At 42.4% G+C, this 22,187-nt stretch overlaps 1 protein-coding gene across 2 annotated transcripts in view; it reads right to left on the bottom strand.

Annotated features, from left to right (window-relative positions):
* Positions 1-1,964: 1,964 nt before the first annotated feature.
* The window catches only part of RCAN2 (regulator of calcineurin 2), an 83,318-nt gene continuing 63,095 nt past the window's right edge, over positions 1,965-22,187 (bottom strand). For both annotated transcript variants that reach the window (XM_021529740.2, XM_021529742.3), the window contains 3 exons: positions 18,016-18,189; positions 15,255-15,426; positions 1,965-8,328 (listed from right to left, as the gene is read on the bottom strand). In XM_021529740.2, the coding sequence (XP_021385415.2) occupies positions 8,168-8,328; positions 15,255-15,426; positions 18,016-18,189 (507 nt within the window). In that variant the 3' untranslated portion in view covers positions 1,965-8,167. The remainder of the gene's footprint in view (positions 8,329-15,254; positions 15,427-18,015; positions 18,190-22,187) is intronic.

Genomic DNA, 22,187 nt, shown 5'->3' with positions numbered 1-22,187 from the left:
AGTGCCGCGTTCGGGCTTTCCTCAAACGCCTCCAGGGGCGGCGACTCCACGGCCTTGCGCGGAGCCGGTTCCAGTGTCTCATCAGCATTCCTGTGAAGACGTTTTTCCTAATGTCCAGCCGAAACCTCCCCTGGCTCAGCTTGAGGCCATGTCCTCTTGTCCTGTCCTTGTTCCCTAGAAGCAGAGCCCGACCCCCCCTGGCTGTCCCCTCCTGTCAGGAGTTGTGCAGAGCCAGAATATCCCCCTGAGCCTCCTTTTCTCCAGACTGGGCCCCCCCAGCTCCCTCAGCTGCTCCTCCTCAGACCTGAGCTCCAGCCCCTTCCCCAGCTCCGTTCCCTTCCCTGGACACGCTCCAGCCCCTCAATGTCCCTCCTGAACTGAGGGGCCAGAACTGGACACAGCCCTCGAGGTGACCCCAGCAGTGCCCAGCACAGGGGACAGTCCCTGCCCTGGCCCTGCTGCCACACCATGGCTGGCACAGCCCAGGTGCCTTTGTCCTTGCTGCCCACCCGGGCACACCCGGCTCCTGTTCAGCTGCTGCACAGCACCCCCAGGTCCCAGGGGAGGTGACCTCGGGCAGTTTGGGGTGGGCTCTCCGGTACAGCCCTTGCGCAGATGTCACCAGGGCTGTAAGGGCGTTAGTGCATGGCATAGAGCTTGGGCACGGCTGGCTCGCCTGACTGTAAAACAAGGAGTAAAATGCATTCTCTGGATATCTGGAAATGTTTCTTTAGTTAGAAATAATAATAATTTAAAAATTGGCTTTGATGCTGGTTTTCTATCAGCCTTTTTTTCTCCTCTTGTTCTGAGGCTCTCGATTTTACATTTGCTTCCCAGAAGATGGTTTTCCCCACCTTTTGATGTCCAGACCCACAGCTATGCCCTGGAATGAAAATTAATTTATCCGTCCCCATCTCACTAGATGAATTGAAACTGCTGAACTGGACAAAAATCCAAGCTAAGTTTCCCACCTTTCCTGGCTGAGGATCTGTGCTACATAAGAGTCCAAAGTTGTCCAAAGTCCACGTCCTGTGTATGTACACAAACCCCACCCCAATTCATGGCAGTGTACAAAACCATTATCCTCTTACTGGTGCATGGGAACACAGAATGATAGGATTGTCAAGGTTGGAAGAGACCTTGAGGATCTGCAAGTCCAACCATAGAGAATCATATAATCAAACATGATGCTTATTAATCACTTTATAGCTGACACTACCTATCTGGTGAATATCTATCTATCTATCTATCTATCTATCTATCTATCTATCTATCTGCAAGTACTGCTGATCTAGTGAATAAATAAAGATATTTATATATATATAATTTTATAATTTTATAATTTTATATTTATATACATATAGATGATACCTTTCTCCCCTTCACCCTACCACCAGGGATTGTACTAGGGAAAGAGGCTCTTCTAATTGTTTTCTTAATGTCTTTTTCCCTCCTCCTTCATTACTGCTGTTGTGTTACGGGTGTGAGGCTGAGTCCAATCCTGGAGAATCACAATGCTGCTGTGCCTGGTAGAACCTGTGTGGATGTCACTGTTCTGCACCTGTAGGACCAAGCTCATCATCTGATTCCTAGCTGTGAACCCCACCAGAAACTTCAGAGAAAGAGAAAAAAGGAAAGTTGTTTTAAAACTGCACCTGTGTATATTGAAATCTCTTGCTGGGTGTCCTTCAACAGCAGTGTGCTGTCCCACGCTGTTACACATTAGCTAGAAAATCCTGTGCTCACATTTACTGTTGGTTCAGGTTTGATTTTGGGCTCTCTCACTCGGATCCAGAGGTGTTGGGAGCTGCCTCTGCAGTGGCTGGGATCAGTCACTAGAGGGTACAGGTGCACCTGGATTTAAGAACAACATGAATAGCTGGAAATTATATTTGCCTTGGATGCCAGAAATGGTCCAGCTGCTTAACACTGATATAAAATGAAAGCAAAGCACCGACAAGGAGTTTGCTAATTCCACCAAAATGTTTAATACCATAATAGATTTTCATTGAAGTACAGCGCTAATGTGAATATTTGTACAAAATATGTGGTTAAAAATAGTATTGATTTATAATATATACAGATATGTCACATCCGTGTCAGAAATGTAGACACTCGAATGAAACCATGAGCAATGCTTTTAAATCTACAACAACATACACGAAATATTTCTGCAGCTACCCACATTAGGACAACTTGCCAAACTGACACTTAAGGATCCACCAGTCCCTACAGATGGCATTTCTGTCAGAAGTTTCTGTACGAGAACTCTGCTCTAAAATGGATTCAAAACATTTACCTCCATTAACCCAACAGTGAAGAGAACACATCTGTGTGACACTAATGTAGACACAACTTTCTCACACTAGATATATGATCAGTTATCATAATTTGTTAAAAGAAGGCTGATTTTCTCATGAGAATAATAGAGAAGTTTTATCTTTCTTTCTGGATACTCTTAATGCTGTGAGGGAGCCCCTGATTCAAATGGGCCCTTAATACAGCTCTTGGGTACATGACTCTGCATCCTGAAGTCTGTTTTAAGGTTCTGAGTATCTTTATTTTCATTAACTTCAAGGCTGCTCGCACTTCACAGCTTTCCCAGCCTTACTCCAGCAAGAACCTCCCTATCAAATGTGCCTATTTAAGCTTTATAGCTGTGGCATCAGGACACAATCCTATATTAAGATGACTCTTGCTGCAGCCCCAGAATCTGTGTAGTTACTGAACAAACTGACAGAAGGGGAGAGAGAATTCAGGCTAGTTTTTTAAGCTTTCTGAGCATCTCTGCAGTAGGGTCTTTCAGGGTTCCTGCCCTTCCTCTAGAGTGCTGCTGCCATTCTGTCACTAACAGTGCTGGCATCTCTCCCCTCCAAGCCAAAGCAAATAATACTCCACACTTCAAATAGACCTGTGGGAAAGAGCTTTTACAACACTTCCTCCCTTGTCCTTTTGCCCCTGAATGCTGCAGTCTACATGTATTCAAAAAAAGAGCACAGCTACTGTTATAAAAACATCTCTTTTTGAGAGAAGCCTAAAATATTGAAAGCGGCTGTACTCCCCCAGAAGATGGGTTAAATCAGGAAAAGCAGTGTTTGGGGTTTTTGCTAGTGAAACTTGTTATTCAAGAGCATTACATGATGCTAAGTATAAATGAGGGTCTGGCTGGGACTTTAATCCATAGTTGGTCTTGTTTTTTGATAAACCAGAACTAAAAGTGTTTTCTTAGGCAAAAGGGAATCAAGGAAATGCAAAGGTCTTACATTCACACTGGTATGTGAGATAAAGCCTGAAACAGCGAAAAGTTTAGTGCTGAAATACTTGCCACTAAAGAAGGACCAAGAATAATTTCAGTAAATATTCTTTAGAGGATCTGAAAGCATTGTGACTGTGATCAGTCTGATCCTCTGGGACACAGCTCTCTGTCCTGAAGCTCATTTCCCAGTGCTGTGTCCAGTGCCATGGTGGAAGAGCCACAGCTGGCATGTCGCAAACACAATTCAGTTGGGTGGATGAAGAAACTCACTGTGGTGGGGGAAGCTCCTTTGGTGCTCAAAGTGAAGAATAAACAAGGCCTTCTGCCTTTGACCTCTAAAAGAGGTGAAAAGAACCCCAGAAGAAGTTCAGTATTATTAGTTTTTCTAATTAAAACACAGAGGTTAAGGCCTGTCCTTTCCAAAGGAATTAAAAAGCTCAGAGTTTACTTCTCCAGTGAGACTTCCTAAGCAGATCTAATTTTCAGAATCATGAACAATCATCTTTTGATAAATTAAGTTTTTTATGCCAGGCACACATAAAAATAATTTTTTCACATCCATATTTGAGCAATTTGATATCAGAATTTCACAGGACAGTTATCAGCAAACTCATCTCACAGTTTCCAGTCTTTTGCAAGACCCAGCACAAATTGATGCAAGAGACAACAATTAGTTTCAATTTTTATAATAACGAATGTTAACAGAACTCTTTCCCCAGCCTGGCTGGCAGCTGGATGCCATGTTCCTTGTCCAAGCATTCATGGCCACAGCATCACCCATGTTTATAAAAGCACAGTGAGAACCACATCAGGGGTCTGGGACGTGCCAAGCTTCTGCTCACCAGGGACTGCACTGCAGCTATTTTGTGTACACTGAGCCAAATCCACAGCAAACCAGAGCAAGTTCACATGACTCTGAAACTGCAGCAGCTTAAAATGGAATATGGCATATCCTGCCAACAAGAAGGCTGCTTTCCCCTTAATTGCTACTGAAACAAAGTTTGGCCTATGTCACACATTTAAGCATTTTCAGTTCTACCAGGGGTATACACCACACTACTCAGTTTATTGATATAGTTTAACTCTTTAAATGTTGCTTTTCCAAACACCAGTGCAAGCAGAACACAAAAATACTGTTTGCCATATTTATTATTTTAAACTAAGCTCTGAATTATACAAGTGTAAAAGTGATTAATTAGCCAGTAGCTTTTTAGTACTCCTATAAAATATGACTAAATAGAACATTTCAAAAGTTATGTACAATACAATGGAAAAGCTCATGGCATCTGTGACAGTGCTCAGACAAACCACTGGAATCGCATTCTTCCAGGAGTTCAGTCCATTCCTCAATACAAACAACAATCTGTATTTTTGCTGAAAGCTTTTACAGTGTTGCTGAATGGGACAGAGAGGGGGGAAAAAACCAAACTAAAACCAACCCACCCCTCTTGCCCAGTTTAGGATCAAATTAGTGCTACAAAATTTATGCATGGGGAGAATTTCTATAACCTAAAACGCTTTAGAGTAACTATGGCTGTGGTCTTGCTGTAGTTGAGGAAGGGATGCTCTTGCCATATTTTCTTGGCTGAAAACAAAGTTTACTGGAGTGTGTCTGCGTATGTTAAGAAGGGGGGAGTTTGCATACCTTGTCTTAATTACAAAAATCAAGGCCACAAAAATTACTTAGTTTGTTCCAAAAGAGCAGATTCTAAAACACTCTTTCTCCATGCACTGAAAAGGTTTTCATGCTTTAAACTGAAGTAAGGAAGTCATTAAAATGTCAGTTTCATTTCTGAAGAGGTCAGAAAGGACAAGTAGGCAGCAGGCAACAGAAGCAGCAGCTGTACTCCCCTAATTTCCTTCTTTTAATTTCCAAAGAACAGCAGGAACCATGTCCACCCTTCAGAGGCCCCAGGGCATCACCTCCAGCTGCTCCCTCCAGCTCCTGCTTTGGGCAGGAAATTAAAGGGATGCGCCAGTGCCACTGTGCCTCAGGAGCCACAGTGTAACACTGAGGCTTCATTCTTCCAGGCCTCCAACAGGAGAGAACCCCTGACACCCTGTGAGAAGTCTAAGTCGGAGTGGCTGACCTCAGAAAAGCTACAGAAAAGCAAATTCCCACTCAAATGAGTAGGGGCTCTGGCTGTGATTTACTGAATAGGACAATTCCCCTTCCAGATAGTCAGCATTTTTTGAAAGAAGCATTATTGCCATGTCAGGCAAGAACCAGCCTTTAGTAAAACACTAGTTTCTGTCAAGAGCCAAAAATGCTGATACTTTGGTGATAGGGACATTATTCCATAATACATGAAACACTTTTTTTTTTATGATGATCATTAATTTATCACAGATGATATATAAGCTTTGACCATGGAGCCTGCTTTGAATTTTCAGGTTTGTAATTGTGTTTCTATTTCAATGCTTCAAGCAATGAGCCATGTCCTGCTGCCTCCTGGGTAGTACCACACAGCTTTCCAAAGCATGGAGTAGTCACTGAATGGGGCCTTGTTTAAATCTGTTTGAAAATGCACTTTGAGGAAAGAACATTTAAGGTCCAGTGCTTTAATTTGCAGCATAGTTTTACATCATTTGAGGCCAAAGTACTTAGTTCAGAACCATTTCTCTCCAAAGTTAGAGGACATGGATACAAGACCAAGATTTGGCCTCCTACAGTCTCGCCTGTAAAAAAATCCATTAGCAATGATATCTGATCATTTACATGTTTAAATCTTACTGGCTGTTTATACTGGGCTGAACTAAACCCCATGGACATCAGTGCTGAGTGTGCTCTCAAAAAACAGTGGTGTTACTCCTGGAATATCATTTGTGGCCTAAAATGGTGTAACCAACAGGATATATTCCTAGGCCTGTGAGTGACAACTTCTTTCTTTAAATCAATTTTAAATGTATCACTGGAAATATAATTGATGTGGCACCTCTAAGGAGTTACTTTAAGGAAACTTTACATAGATATCATGAAGATACTAAAGCCCCATTTTCTTTTCAGTCTCTGCTGTATTTAATGAGCAGTACACTTATCAGTGTAACAGTACACAATGATGCCCATAATGTAGTAACAATTATAGAAATGTGCTGAGTGCTGAGCAAAGAACTGCATCTCATCAGGAATACTCAGAGGCTGAACTATGTGAGAATGACAAGTCCTCATTCCCAGATGTCCTCACCATGCAGGCTGGGAATGCCATCTCCTGTCCTCACTGACAGAGCAACATTCTGCTTGTCCTGGAAGTGCTGCCAAGCCAAGACCCTGCAAAGGGGACTTGACTCTGCTGAAGTTTTGTAGCATTGCTGCTAATTAAGGGTGTGATGGAACCCTCCCTCAGAAACCAGATCATTAGGTTTTACAACAAAAAAATCTTGATTACAGAGCCTAAACTGACTTTTCAGACCCTAGAATGAGCTTCCAAGATGTATTTACTTATTTTAAGCTGTAAAGGATTTTAAACCATGGAAGCTCGCTGTGCCATTTTATATTCACTTTGGGGAGTACAGCTGCAGCTAATCATCTTAAAAATCCCACCATACCTTACACATACATTCAGTTTCTGCAGTATTAATTTCAGTGGAACTACTCATGTGCATAAATTAAGCGCATGCTTAAATATATGCAAAATCTGAGCTCAAATGTCTAGAAAATATGTTCTCAAAATGACAAGTACACCTTAAAAAAATAAATCATCATGGAAGGTCTGCCAGACAGGGAAGCCAGGATCTGTCTGCTGTCAGCCATGATGCAAACACAGAACAATTTTTGTAACCCAGTATATATTGCAAGTGAAAGAAACATGCAGGATGGGGTGAAAAAAGGGGATTCAGTTGCATGCAGTCTAATTTCAAGTGTGTAATTATGGTCCTGTTTTCTTTGGCCTAAAAAAAGAGAAAAAAATTCAACTAACCTCTGCTCACCTCCACAAACCCAAACTTCATACAGCTAAAAAAGGGTTTTGAAGCACAGGCCATGGAAAGGGAAAAGGGCTAAATATTAGAGATTGCAAGTAATTACTGACAATTTCAGGGCTATTCACCACACCACTAGGAAAACATTCAGCCTGTAATGTTACTGGAGCGTTCAGCTATGACAGAGAGCAAGGAATCTCATTTTACATGAGCAGTCAGTCAACTCTTCTTCCTCAGACCCAAAGGGAAGACCACTCATCCCTTGATAGAACATTAACTGACAATCCCTACTGATATTCTGGCTCCCTTCTCCCCAGAAAGGACTGATCAGACCCCCCAGCAGCTGCTGCTTCTCCCCTCAGCCCAGAGAGCTCCATCTGAGATCCCTGCCACCATTTCAGACCACCGTTCTCTACAGCTATTGCTGGAAGAACATTGTTGTCTGTTGTTTCTGAAAATGTTGCAAAGATAGTTTTCCTTACAGAGAATTCCAGGGGGGTGCAAAAGCCACCAAGCTAGTAGAGTAAAAACAACACACCTACCCCCCTTAAAAAAAAGGAAACAAGGAAAAGACTGTTGGGAAGTGAGGAGGGCAGAGGAGCAGGCTGCTTGATGAAGGGCAGTAACAATCCTGGGAGTTTGAATATCAAGACTGATATTGGCCTAATTTCCACCCAAACGATCTCTGGTAGTGGTAGTTCAGCATGCAAATTACAGCTGTGAAAAGATCCTCAGACTGAAACCCACCCTTGTTTCCTCAGCCTTGTTTTGTCCTTTCCAGCTAGGTCTATCAGTTGGTGTGTGATATGGTTACAGGTACAAAGATCTTTTTCCTAGCCCTTTTGTTACAGAGGCTTGATTACTGTGAAGGGGTTTCAATGACCTTAGTGTCCCAGTGCTCAGAAGGCAAAGGCTGCCTTTCAACAGAACAAAGCAAACAAAAACCAAGAGCTGTGCTGGAGGAGAGAGAAGTGCTGCTTCTGCCGGAGAGGCTCAGTTAGATACAGGCGGCGGCACACCGGGACGTCGAGTTTGAATGATTTTTGGCTTTGGAGAATTCTTTGGGTCCTCATCTTCCTCCATGTCGCTGTCACAAACATGCACTACCACACTGGGAGTGGACTCTGTTCCTGCGTGCAGCTCGTATTTCTCTCCTGGAAGCAGAGAAAAGCAATCATGTCAAAAGATGGCAATCTGAGCAGCAACACAGCCCGTGGCACTCCTGGACTGCAGAATACTCCACACCTGGGTAGGGAGCTGAGTGTGTGCTGCTCCTAAATACAGGTGAGCACCAGCACGGCTGGACTCTGTCAGCTGCCTCAACACATCCTGGAGACCCTGCCCCAGGAGGCAGTTTGATCACAGGTCTGTAAGGCATCATAAAATACACACATCCTTGTGTCTGTAATGGGTTTTGGTACTAATATTGGTGGCCAGTAGCACTGAAATAAACCCCCAAAGTAGGCAGAGGAAGGAGAAAGAGCACAGAAGTTCACAGTTAAAAAGATGAACTGGAAGCCAAACTATCCAACCTTTGGTCTGAAGTTATTTCACACCTGTTGGGTTGGGATTAGTATTTTTTTGCTGTGGCTTCTTTCCTCAGTCCCATTTAAAGCCTAATTGTTGCTCTTAGATAGATTTCAACACTTAATCTAATTTATCCAGAAATAAATTCCCTGATATCTCTGCTGCAGACAGATTTTGAATTTCAAAGCTCTTTATCTGGGGCTGTAACAAATTTTGTCTCTACAGATGAGATTACAGAGCAGTCTATAAATGACTGCTACAGCAGGCTGAACGCCTAAACAGTACATATATTTTCTAACTATCTACATTCCATATTTAAGTCTCAACACAGTACTCCTCTGAGGGAGATAACATGGCTTTTTTTTTTTTTTCCCACAGAAAATATTCTGAAATACAAGGGGCCCACAAGGATCATGGAGTCCAGCTATTAAGAGACTGGCCCATATGGGCTTGGGTGGTTACCTGCAAAAGTCCACAAGCAAACAAAGGATCAGACATAGGGCTCTGAGTCCTGAATTCAGCCTGCTGGCACTACATGTATTCTGGATTTTACATGGGATACAAGTAGGTATTGGTAATTAAATTGCAAAAAATTAATTTAAGACTTAAAAAAAAAAAATTCCTGCAAAATCTTCTGAGATGAGGAAGGTGAGGCCCCTAGCAAACCCCATTGGCCTCTGTTTGTGGTGCAGTGGTTCCTAAATGCTGCACCACTGACAGAACCCAGCAGTGCCATGTGTTGTAGCATGGAAGCAAATGGCAGTTCCTGCCTCAAAGCACTTGTGGCTTGCTTGTGGTACTAATTTGGAGGTTTATTTGTTTGTCACTTTGGGGCAGAGTAATTAATATGAAGAAAGGGTTTCAAGTTTGGCCCTGCATTAGCTTATGTAGTTCTGGGACTGTGCTCACATGCCATTTGTGCTGACAAATTTCTGGTCCAAATAAGCCTGGATGGCTTGAGACTAGAGGACACGTTGTATTTTTGCCTAAAAACAAGGAGGCACCTAGTGAATAATAGCTATAAGCCAGGCATCTTGCTGTGAGAAATATTTTACTGCTGTGATACCATTAATGTTGACATTTAACTGCTCTATTTTTGGCAACCTTTCCTCTGAATCCAAATCGAGCAAAGCATTACAGGTCTTGCTGATAGGCTAAAATATAAAAAGAGAACTAGCTTGGTTGTGCTGCATTGAGGAATTACATGGTTTTTCTTTGCCCATTTTCCCTGCGGGCCTCAGCTAATTTCTCAGCTCTGGGCTGACGTCAATGCCGCCAGGCAGCACCGAGGGCTGCGTTGGTCACTGTCACCGCGGGCAGCTCCGCAGTGCCGCGCTCACGCAGCGCCGGCCAGGAAATCACATTCACTGCCCTCCTAAAAGGTAATCATCCCAGTTCAAATGCCACATTCTTGTACTGCTCAAATCCCTCCCAGAAGGAGTCTTTCTGCTGAAAAAGAACAGTGAAAAAAGTACAGACGCAAGGAAAAATATTCAGATGCCTCTGGCACAAGTAACTGAAGCAACAATTAATGTCACTTTGTAAACCAAAATGTGATGCACTCATAAATTAGGTTTTTAAGGCATACAGTTATTTCTGAGCATAAATGAGCTGTGCTGTTTGTTCTGTACACAAATGGCACAAAACCTTTTCATGGCTGAGTTAGGAACAGGACAACAATAACTCTGGGACTTTTGTACAGCTGTATCTTGTTCCAAACATAGTCACTGTTTGCGGACAAACACTAAGGTGATAAGCACAAAATAAAAATCCAATAGATACAGCCAGATTAGTCCTTCCCTTCTGCGGCTTCCCTGTTTCTATGATTTTTTCTTTTCTCCTTAATACCATTTTCAGCACTAAAAAAAAAATAAAATTAATGAGCTAAGCCTGCAGCAGTTCAGCTGCTGAAGCAATGGTTGAGTCACTGGAGTTATATTTACACAACCTAGGTTGTCCCAAGCTATGATAGCAAGTTGAATTAATATAGGTAAGAATCACCAATTTCTGTAACACCACCCAAGCATTTGTCCAGTGACCTCATTCAGCTGTCTCTGACATGGCTTCCTCTGTGATCTCAGGCCCTACACTGATCCATGCTCCTGCTTCTCCTGCTTGTCTGAAGAATTCTTACAGGCTAGCTAAGCCAAAGGATTCTTGGGCTCAGGGGTCTTTCTCCTCCAGTTGTCTTTGACCTCTCTCTATCCTGTAATAATAAATTTAAACCTTCACATAAGCTAACAGTGGCAACTCACATAAATTTACTCACAAAATTATCATAAAATTTACCAAAAATACTCTGCCCTTCAGGGCAGAATTCAGCTGTGGCACATCCACTGCTGATTTGTCAAAAAAACTTTCTGATAAGTCCCTGAAAACAGCAGCGGTGTTCCTCCCTAACCATTGCTTTGCATAAAAAGCCAGTAAAAATTTGAAGTTTTCTTCCTTAATAATGAGCACAGCTGCTTTTATGTCACTGGGCCCTACCTTTTGTGACCACATGAGCCAGGACTAAACCCATAGCCTTGGGAGACGCAAGAAAGATGAGCACAGAAGCAACTTAATGATATTTCAGAATTAAAAATAATGGTATAGGATTTTCTATCCCTTTGTGAGTCAGTACTGTGACCTTTCCTTGATGGTGCAGCTCCTGTCTAACAGGACACTTTTGTCCAGCAAAGACCATGTTCATATACATAAAGAATAATGAACAAATGCTAATGATAACGTGTAGCTACCTCATCCCTAATTCAGACTCATGAGCAAAGGTTAATGAGTTCAGAGCTGCCCATTTCAAGTAAATGTGGCATTGGTATCGTGAAAATCCCTTCCACTTTCAGTCCCTTCATCCAAGTGCTTTATAAACAACAGGATACAAATAACAGGAGGTCCTTTGTATGGGTGCATGTTTGTGACAGCCCATCCCACAAAATACCTCCAGGAAACACCTCTACAGCAGGAATCTGCCATAGCAAAGTGGAGGAGCTGCTCCCTGGAAGCCCATTACTGATGTTGCAGGAGCTGGGCACCCTACTCTCCTAACCAGAGGAAAAATTTTCTTCATCCAGCAGCTCTCTTGCACCCTGCCCCTGGTAAGAGAAAGGAAGGGCAAAAGCACCCACAGAACAGCAGGGAGAGGAAGGACAGAGATGAAAAGTTTTATCTATCACTGTTTGTTTGCCCCTCCATCCCCTTTTAATCCTCCCTGGGAGTCATATGAAGTATTTAGTATTTCCTTTGAATCAGTGATGACAAACATGAGAGTTTGAAAACACTTGGGCACAGAAAATCTGCCTTGTGAAATGGTTTGAAATCCCTGTGTATGGCATTTCCTGGGCAGGGTCCTGCTCTCACCTGTTTTCCCCTTCCCTAGGGAAGGGTGAGCCAAGCCCAGGGCAGAGCAGGGGCTGAGGCTGGCAAGAAGTCAGGGTGGCACCTGGGATCCTGGGGAAAGACACTTTGGAGTGCAGAGTTAGAAATGAGGGCATCTGGGACAATCTGTTGTGAATAAAGAGGCAGTGGGGTAAGGAGGGCAAATATAGGCAGGTTGGGGAGTGGATAGGGAGAGGAAGGGACTGCTTTCCAGAAAAGAACAAGCATATTCTAGTGCCAAGAGGATAGTCTGCAAATCACTGCACTAATAAATGGCAAACAGCTGCCTGTTCTTTGAGAGGAGCAGCTCTGCTGTAGACACAGGCTGGACCTGGAGACTCACTCTCCCTCCACCCTGCAGAGGTTTCTCACATAAAATATGTTTGCAATGTAAGGTGGTTGTTTGTTTGCCTGTCAGGTTGCCAGGTTTTATCCTCACCTGGCCTAACTTGGAGCCCCAAGTTAGGAGCTTTTTCCTACAGGAATGCTTGCAACCTGCCAAGCTGTTCTCTAGTCCCAGCCCTGATGTCTGCAGATCTTCATCAGCATATCAGACTACTGGAAGTTGTCTTGACAGTGGAAGTGTTTTCCATCAAACTGATTAACAATTCCACTCCTTTATTTGCAGTATATTGAAAAGATTGTAGGCTGGTGGTCAGCACCAGGCGCAGTCACGGTTCCTGGCTCTGACTGATCTACAGCACTATGTTCATGCCTCATTTAAAGCCTAATTTCTGCATCTGTAGAAAGTGAGAATATGCATCAATCATCCAGGAACTTAATTAAATATGCCACCATCTTCCCTAAGGAGTAAATGCACCCTCACCAATCTCAATTCCTTGTGAAAGAACCAGCTTCCTTTTGAGCACAGAAAGAAATCTGTTCCATCAGCTCTCCAAGATGCCAGCCTGTCACTGCAGTTAAAACACCTGTCCAAAACTGCTGGCACACAGCAAATCTGTTAACTCACTTCCAGCATACTCCTTACACTCTGGAGCAAATCTCCCAACATTTTGCACTCAGGGGCAGTTTTGGTCTCTAATTTTGTGGTTATGATGATGATGGAACCATACTGTGACAGGAGATGACCTGGATTCAGGGAATGGGAAAGGAGCACAGGTCAGTGTCCAGGTGGTACATCTTGCATTTCCAGGGAAGTAGGACAATAAAAATCATCTTATGCTGAGGGCGTACAAAGACACTGTTCACTATTTAGAAGCATTAATGAGTTTTCCTGGTCCTCAGATGTTTATTATATCAAATCACTACATTTAATACAGCAAAGATTCCTCACAAATTAAAGACATGTAATTCAGATTCTAACATTCTCAGCTCTGTAAACAACTGTGCCAAGTGTGTGAGTATTTTTCGACAGCTGATAAGCTGTAGTTACATTTTTAAATTGTGTTTTTGAATGAAAAAAATCTCTTCTCTGAGGCTACCAATGCTGTTTGATGTCCAGCAGTGTTTTACTGCTGCAATACTGAGAAAGGAGTGTTACTGGTATTTGTTTTTCAATGAAATTCTAAACATAGTAAATGCACAACTGAGAACAGCAACACTATTTTAAACCCGCCGCTGCAGTTAACTAAAATTGATCCCTCTAACAAGTGCTAAAAATAGAAAGAAGAGAGCACACAATGGCTTTTCATATTGCTCCCTGCAGGCTCCTTAAATCCGGTGAATTTGACCTTCACGCAAAGCTGTCCCAGAGTGTGGGACAATGAGTGATATTTCACATTCCACTGCTCCAGAACAGGAATTGATTTATTACCCAGCTAGCTCGGGAATTCGTTTACATGTTTCCATTTATAACACTGCTGCATCAAAGAGAAAAAAAAAAATAAAGGAGGTTTTTGGTTTTTCTTTTATTCAGCATTTTAGAAGCAAAGTATCACTCCTGGAAATAATAATATGTAATATCGTCCCTGACTGCATTTTTCTGCTGCCTTTTTCCTGCTGAAGGGGAACAAACCGTAGGAATCTCCTGATATATATTTTCCTCTTGTGAGAGATCCCATCTGAAAAAGACAGGAGATAATCTTGCAAACCTTATGAATCATGAAACATCCTTCTGCACCCCATGCACTCCAGCTCTGAGTTCCTTTGGTGCAGTTGCACAAAAGCCCCAATGATTATATGTCTGCAATTGGAAGCTGCTCTCAGAGTGAGCAAGCAGCATTCCCAGTACAGCTGGGGAAAAAACAATTCTCTCATCCCACAAGAATTTCAAAAATAAACTGCTAAATTTTCATGAGCTCACCCCCACAATTGTTATTAGATTGGGTCTGAAATGTTTTATTTTGGTATGAAGATAATTTAATAGGCTATTTTTTCCTTGTGGCTTATGAACATAAATTAGATTAATTTGTAAATGATACCGCTTGAACCTGAAACTGGAACCTTTCTCATTTTGAAAATTCTAAACCAGGATGCTTTAACAGCTTTGAAAGAAAACTATTTGTAAAGATTACTTAATTAAATCAAAAGTAACCCTCTCCTATGTAAAGTTTTGGTTTTATCAGATGAGCATTTTCCAAGGGAAATCACTGCTTGAAAATCCCAGTTAGCTTCAAGTCCTGGCATTAGCTGAAAATGAGAAGACAGAAGAAAGCCTGGATGCATTATCCATTGACATTTATCTTGTGCTAACAGAGGTTACAACTTATCCCATTCCTCTTGCATAGTTTTCAGCAGGAAATGAGCATTCCTAACAGAGCAATCCCACTGGGGCTGGGGAACAGTAGCTGTCTCTCAGCAAACAACATGAGAGATTCTCCACTCCAGTAAATGTGCACTTTTTCAAGTGAGAAATCTGCACCTTGGAATGCAGAACTGAGCAGATGTCGTGTACAGCAAAAACTCCTCACATCCATAGCCAAACATTTGTCCAGTCCCCACCTAAACCATCAGCTGTGTCATCTAGGCACAAACCCCAGCACAATAAATGGTGTAAGCAAAGCTTTGATCACCTCTCACAAGCTGTAGATAACACACAGTTCTGTGCCTACACATGGTGAAACTCATTCTGAAGGAAAGAACCAGGTGACATCCATCAACTGAAATCCAAATTTTAATGCAACTTCCAGCTCTATGCCAACTCCCTCTACAGTTATTATCTACACTGGTATTTTTTGTCTGCTTTTCCTGACACATTTTCACCCAAGGACCACGAGCTTACCTGGTCCAAGCTTAGAAACTGCATAAAGGAGGTCGTAGTTGATGACAGGTGTTGCATCATCTATTGGTTGCCACCCTACAGGTGGGGAGGCTGGAGGCGAGATGAGAAACTGTTTTGCAGGCTGTGGTGGTGCCAAATGAAGCTTGTCTCCATCTGTCTCAGAGGTCTGAATCTTTAAAGCATAACAAAGACACTGTTTAGTACAGGAAAGAATCACAGAATGCTCTGGGTTGCAAGGGACATTTAAAGGTCATCTCCTCCAACCCTCCTGCCTTGCTCAGAGCCCCATCCAGCCTGGCCTTGAATATTTCCATGGGGCATCCACAATTCCTCTGGGCAACCTGTGCCAGTGTTTCACTACTCCTACTGTAAAAGATGTGTTCCTTACATCCAGCCTAAAACAACCTTCTTTTCATTTAAAACTGTTTTCCCCTTGTCCTATTGCAACAGGCCCTGCTAAAAGGTCCATTCCCATTGTTCTTGTAAGCCCCCTTTAAGTACTGAAAAGCCACAGTGAGGTTTCCCTGGAGCCTTCTCCATGATGAACACCTCCAGTTCTCAGCCTGCACAGCAGAGGAGCATCTTTGTGGCTTCCTCTGGCCTCACTCCAACAGGTCCATGCCTTTCCTGCATTTGGGAGCCCAGTGCTGCACACAGGACCCCAGGTGGGATCTCACTGGATCAGAGTCACATCCCTCAGCCTGCTGGTCACACTGGCTGATGCAGCCCAGGATATTTGAGGTGCCAGGGCACATTGCCAGCTCATGTCCAGCTTCTCATCCCCACAGGATTGCTAATGGAATGACTGATCAAATCATACTTTTCTCATCCCAAATGCCACCCAGGCAGGGTTGCAGCATCAGTCTCAGAAGAGAAGGCCTGTAGATGAATTTCATCTCAGCCTTACAGATGGTGCCTGTGCAGTAAATGCACAGTGTGGGGCTGTGACATCAGCAAAGCTACAGTGTCTGTGCCTCCTGTGTATATTCCTTCAGGATAAACGCAAAGCTTTGGTAGCCCCAGCTGCTAGCTCCGAGATTTTTGAGGCTGTAAAGGTACTGTTGTGATCTGGTCTAAATGCCTAAATAAAAAGTGATATTACACAAGTAACTCCTGAACCAAGGCCCTGTAAGTAACTTCAAAAGGTTTCTACAGATTTTATTTCTTTCATTGAAGTGAAAGAGGAATCTATGGTGTTCCTTAGTCATTTGCAATTCAGTGTCCTTATTTTATTTCCACCTTAAATTATCTACTTTAATTCCTTCTCTTTGCTAGTATGTTAAAGAAGCCTTGACATAAATGAATTGTAGTGCAGCTATACCTGAGCAAGATTGCAACCAGCTCGAGCACAGAAGCAATAAATTCTATTTCCATGATAGCAAACATGGGGTTTGCAAAGAGCCAGTCTGGATCTCTCAACTCCATGCTCCCCAGAACTTGTAGGTCTGGAAGTTGTTATTCAGCTTGGCTGAGGCCAGACACTGCTGCTTCCACATCTTCATTCCCTGAACACGACTAATAAGCTCTTGTAAGACTATGTGTACTGGAGACCATAGTGCAGATACCAGAATGGCTCTGCAGGAAATCAGCTTAGATAGGGAGACTAATCACTATTGTGCACATTTTGCTTTTTGTTCTTAGCCCCAGCTTTCAATTATCCTCTTGAATGTACAGTTAGAAAGAAATCATTCTCAGATCTGCCTAACTGCAGGTTTTTCAACCTTTCAGGAAAAAAAATTCAGAGCCAGATTTAGGAGATCAGGGCATAGAAAATGGGATTGAGGCAGATTCTTAACACCTAAATCCAGCTGTAAGATCTGAGCTCATCTAACTCGTTAAGCACATTGTTTGTTTCACAGCTGTAGCTTCACATCTTCCTGTGGTTCTGCTCCTGCCTAGCCTCACAACAGTTCCTATTCTGACCAGGATGAAGGGGCTCATAATTTAACATTATGAGTTTGCTTGGTACCTTTAAGTGAGCCAGCCCTTATTCTCAGACCTCTGAAGGGCCAACAGGCAGCACAAAGCACACTTACATTGCTTTTAAACACTAGTGGGTATCTCACAAGCCACGTGACCTCATCAATTTATTAAACTGCATTCAGAAGAGGTGGTGGTTGGGTTCTCAACCTTCTTCAACTTTCTCTATCCTGGCTGGGGCCCAGCCTGCTGTGGGAGATTTATGTTCTTTCTCCCTTGGCCAAGAAGAACTGAACACCCACCTGACAGTTCCAATAGATGGATATAATCACCTACAGCCCCAGGCTGGGAGTGTTTTTCTTCCCCTACCTTCTTCCTTTAATTTAGACTCAATAAATTCCTTTTAGAGAATTCAGTATTTGTAATTCATGTATTCAGTTAGGAAAAGCCAAAAAGGCAGGAGGAAGTCTGACTGTGGCTCAGGGCTGCAGCCAAATATGCAATCTAGTCCCACCTTTTTTATTCACTTGGATTCTTTACATTAGAACTTTCTTATGGTTAGTTAAAAGAGTTACCCACAGACAACATTCAGTGTTGTAAATCACCTCGGAGATACATAATTCTGTGTGTTGAATGAGCAACTTCAGTCCTAAGTGGTCCTTTAAATTTACTGCAGACCCTCAGGGCAGAAACAGCTCAGTCAACATAAGGAGGTTTAAGTAATCTTCTATCAGAGAGATTGGACATGGGAGAAACCTTTATTACTTTTATTCAGTGTTAGTGCATAGCTTTTAACTAAATATTGTGCAGTAACACAGAAGTAGAGTCCAAATTTCATTACCTGTGCAAAATACAACTTTAACTTCTTCCCTCTGAACTGTGTTTCATGCAGCTCTATTCTGGCACGAGCAGCTGATTTGGGACTGCTAAAATTTATCCGCACACGCCTGAAGCTTTTGAACAGCTGGAACGTCACACAGTCATCATAGGCACGGAACAAACCTTCAAACTTCTCCTGCAAAGGAAAAAGAAATAATGCTGAAGATTAACTCTATGCTCTGTCACATCAGTCTGAGCCAAACAACAATCTGAAACTCAACAGCTGTTTAAGCAGGTTCAACCTGTGGCCTTTGGGGACAGGTGTCCATAGACAAATAAAGACTCTGTGAAAAGAAATTAAGGAAAGCAGTGGTCTGGTAGTGCTGAACTCTGCAAAAGGTTTAGGGGAAGAAGTCTTCAAATTGAGAACCCAGCAGCTATTGAACTTCTCATACAAGTTGAGCAAACCTGTGACAGTGATATATGAAATGAAGCTGAAAGGGCACATGACTGAAAACACCAGACAACAGTGGGCTCATCTGCACAGAAGCAACCATTGTGCTGAATTACAGTGGAGTCAGCAGACAAAGGCTACAACTGAGGCTTACATCCACATCAGCATTGCAGGGTCATTTTGTATTGCATGCCATGTTTTTCTGGATGTTTTGTCATTTAAATACTTAAGAGAATACACATTTGTCCTTTGAGAGGTCCTGCAGCATCTGGAAACAAACTGGACAACTGAAAACAGTAATCTGTCTGAAAGAGAAACTTCAGGCTTCAAAATGTTCAGCTGTAGAAACACGTTCAAAAGCTCACAACAAAAATAGGGATATTTAGCATTGTAAAAGGAAGGACTGAAGTTTACCACAACCATGGACTTGGAGATGAACAGAAATTCAAGGCACTTTGTCAGCCTTGGAGGCTCGGATTCCATGATTTCTCTGCAAGCTGTGAGTACACAGAGGACTAAGTTTCACACCATCAAATAAACCCAAAGTTCTTAAATCAATTCTGACATAGGTCTTTTCAATCACACAAGCATAAATTCATAAAATGCCAAAGCTGAAATGGGGCAGTTATTATTTAGCCCAGCCTTCATGTTTACTCAGATTTCAGACTGCCATCCAGTGTGTCACACATCAAATCTGAGCATTTTAGCTACTGCAATCAAGACTTGAAGTTTTGTAAGATGGAGAATCAGCCAGACCAAAGCCCCTGCTTTTAGGAGTGCTTTATTCTGAAAAAAAAAAAAAAAAAAAATCACTGGTGAGATGATTTGCCACACCATTTTTTATACACTGAGAGCTGTTATGTCAGGGGTTTTTATAATTACAATAACCTAATGTATATTGGCAATAACCTGATGTTGATGCCCCATGCCTGGAAATGTTCAAGGCAAGGTTGGATGGGGCTTTGAGCGACCTGACCTAGTGGAAGATGTCCCTTCCCATGGTGGGGAACTGGAATGAGATGATCATTAAGGTTCTTTCCAGTTCAAACCATTTCAGGATTCTGTTTTCTTTGCTATCTCTACAAGTCTTCACATTTTTACATGTTTTAAAATACTTCTTTGCTTCTCATCCAGGAAAACAATTCCTTTTGCCTTACAGTGGATAACTGGTAGAGATTACAGAAGATAGAAAATGCAATTTATGTAATCTCATCAATACTTCAGTTCTCATCTATTGAGCTTACCAGCAAAACAAACAATTTAGAATTTCTCAAAAAAATGCATCCTGCAGCACAGTGCAGCTGCACAGGGAGCACTAACAGCACCATGGGAGTAATTAGTCAGAGTGAGACATTTGTTAAGGAGTTAACAGGGAAGCAGCCCAGTTCCACAGCCAGGGCTGGGACACCACGGCGCATGTGCCCGATCTCCTTTCATTCACTGCCAGCTCTGTGGTCTTCCTCCCCATAACTGATATTCCATCGCTGGCACCCTTTCAAAGGAACCTCCCTATGGTCTATTAAGCTTTCATGATTTTCATTTCATTCTGCCTGACCTCACTCACCTCGTCCTCTCACTGCAGGAGATACTTGGAGGAATGAAAAAATAAAAAGGAGGTGAAAGCTCTGTGGTTTGGCAGAGGGTGACTAAAGACATGATTCTGTGAGAGACAGAAAGGTATTTTTATATATATGTATGTATACAATGATCAAGACCTTAGAACAGAAGTCTCATAAGTAAAAAATTAGCAGCAAGGTGAACATTTCCCAGTAGTAGCTCTGTTTCTCTACAAGTCAACAATAAAATTCATCATATAAAAAAAAGTTTCACCAAGAGCAGAAGGAACCATGCATGGACTTGTCTGGACACTGGGAAGTATCTATTTCTACTGACCATTTATTAATAAAGAGATGCTCTCTGTCTGGATGCAGCAGTCAGGGCTGTGTGCTTGCCCCTCTGTAACACAAGCCAGAGCCCAGATCTTGGTGAGGGACCTAACACAACTTTAGGGAAGACACAATTTCAAACGTGGGTCCAAAAACAATGAACACGAGGAATGTGCTGGGCCCATTCCTGGGCTACACTGTGACCCACTCTGATTAGGCACTGAAAGGGATAGATGGAGAACTGCAAAAAAAATGATTAAGTCCTGGATGCCATTGCCACACTGCGAGAACTTTAAAGCACTATGGACTTTATTCTGCTTGCTTTTCAATTTTATACTGGCACAGCTTTAGAGACCCAGCCTTGATTAACACTCCTGAAAATGCTGTGGGGAGAAGGGAAATCAAACCCTTTACTTGATATTATTAAAGGGCAGTCTATGCACAGTGGGGACACTTCCACTGCACTGACTGAAACTGCAACTCCCATTAAAAAGATTCATACATCTGGATTTTTTTACATTTTCAGCTGATAATAATAATGACCTAAGCAGAGGTCATTAATCATCAAGTGAAGTTAATGGCCTCCAGCTGCATTTTGAGCCATCCCCACTCCTTCAAGCTTGATATCAATTCCCAGGAAAAGCCTTATGTCTTAATTGCTATTGCCTGTGACTTCTAATATCTGCTGAATGCACTTATCTGGATAAAAGTCTTTCAGAGTAATTCCAATCTATAAGAAAATGTATCATATACATTTTAAAGGCCTAAGCAAATTCTTTCCCTTTCAAGTTTTGTGGATAAATTATTCAAGACTCATAATCCTCTCAATTGAAGACTTTTAAAGTGCTTTTAGGATTAAGTATTTTTAAATGCTTTTAGAAAGTAAGTATTTGAACTTTCAGAGCACTTTGAAACTTGTGGAAAAAAAAAAAAAGGAAACATCCAAAGTTAAGCAGCAGTGTTGCTATTCTTGAAAAGCCAAAATGTAGAAAGTCATGAGCTATACATTTATTTCTAGGATTTTGGAGTGTCTTCATCCATCCCAAGTATGTCTCAATGAGGCACAATTAATGCTCTGGAAGATGTAAGCAACCCTCACTTCCCCAGGTTCCCACTTCTCCCTCCTGGGCCCTGTGACCTCTCTTCATCTCATTATTCCTTTGCCCAGCACTGGGCACCTTTCCCCAGTTCTCTCCTGTCACCTTCTGTCAGCTCCCATCACTCAGTGCCTCTAGCAATTTCCAAAGTTCTTTTCTGTTTGTTTTCTAAATTAATAAAATTAGCACAAAGTAGGACCATACTAATTAAAGCTGCTGATTACTCTAGCTTGATGGTTATCATTTAGGACAGCCAATACTGAGAACAAACAGAGCAGCATGCAAGGAAGAAATGAGCAATGGAGTGACAGACAGGAGCTAAAAGCCTCTGAGGACAAGGGCAAACCTATGCCCTTCTTGAATAAAAACTATTTCTAGCACTAAATGGAACTCATCTGAGACCAAGACCCCGCAAGTCACATGGTAACAGTGATCACTGAAATGCAGCCATAGGGAGGTAAACAAGATGCTGGGTATATTTGAAAAAGTATTTCCAGTAAAGCAAGGACAGTGTTAACAGCATTGTATGGAGCACTATAGCAGCTCATTAAAAATGCAGGGTTTGTTGCCTGTATCCTAAGCAGATTAATGGGAATAGATCCAGATAAAGGTTACAGGGAGGTGCTGGAATGAGTCCAGAGAAGGACAACAGAGCTGGGGGGGGGGTCTGGAGCACAAGTCTGATGAGAAGCAGCTGAGGGAGCTCAGCCTGGAGAAAAGGAGGCTCAGGGCGAATATTCCGGCTCTGCACAACTCC

Source organism: Lonchura striata, chromosome 3 (assembly GCF_046129695.1).
Source record: "Lonchura striata isolate bLonStr1 chromosome 3, bLonStr1.mat, whole genome shotgun sequence".
NCBI lineage: Eukaryota > Metazoa > Chordata > Aves > Passeriformes > Estrildidae > Lonchura > Lonchura striata.
This window is presented reverse-complemented; position numbering and strand designations above follow the sequence as displayed.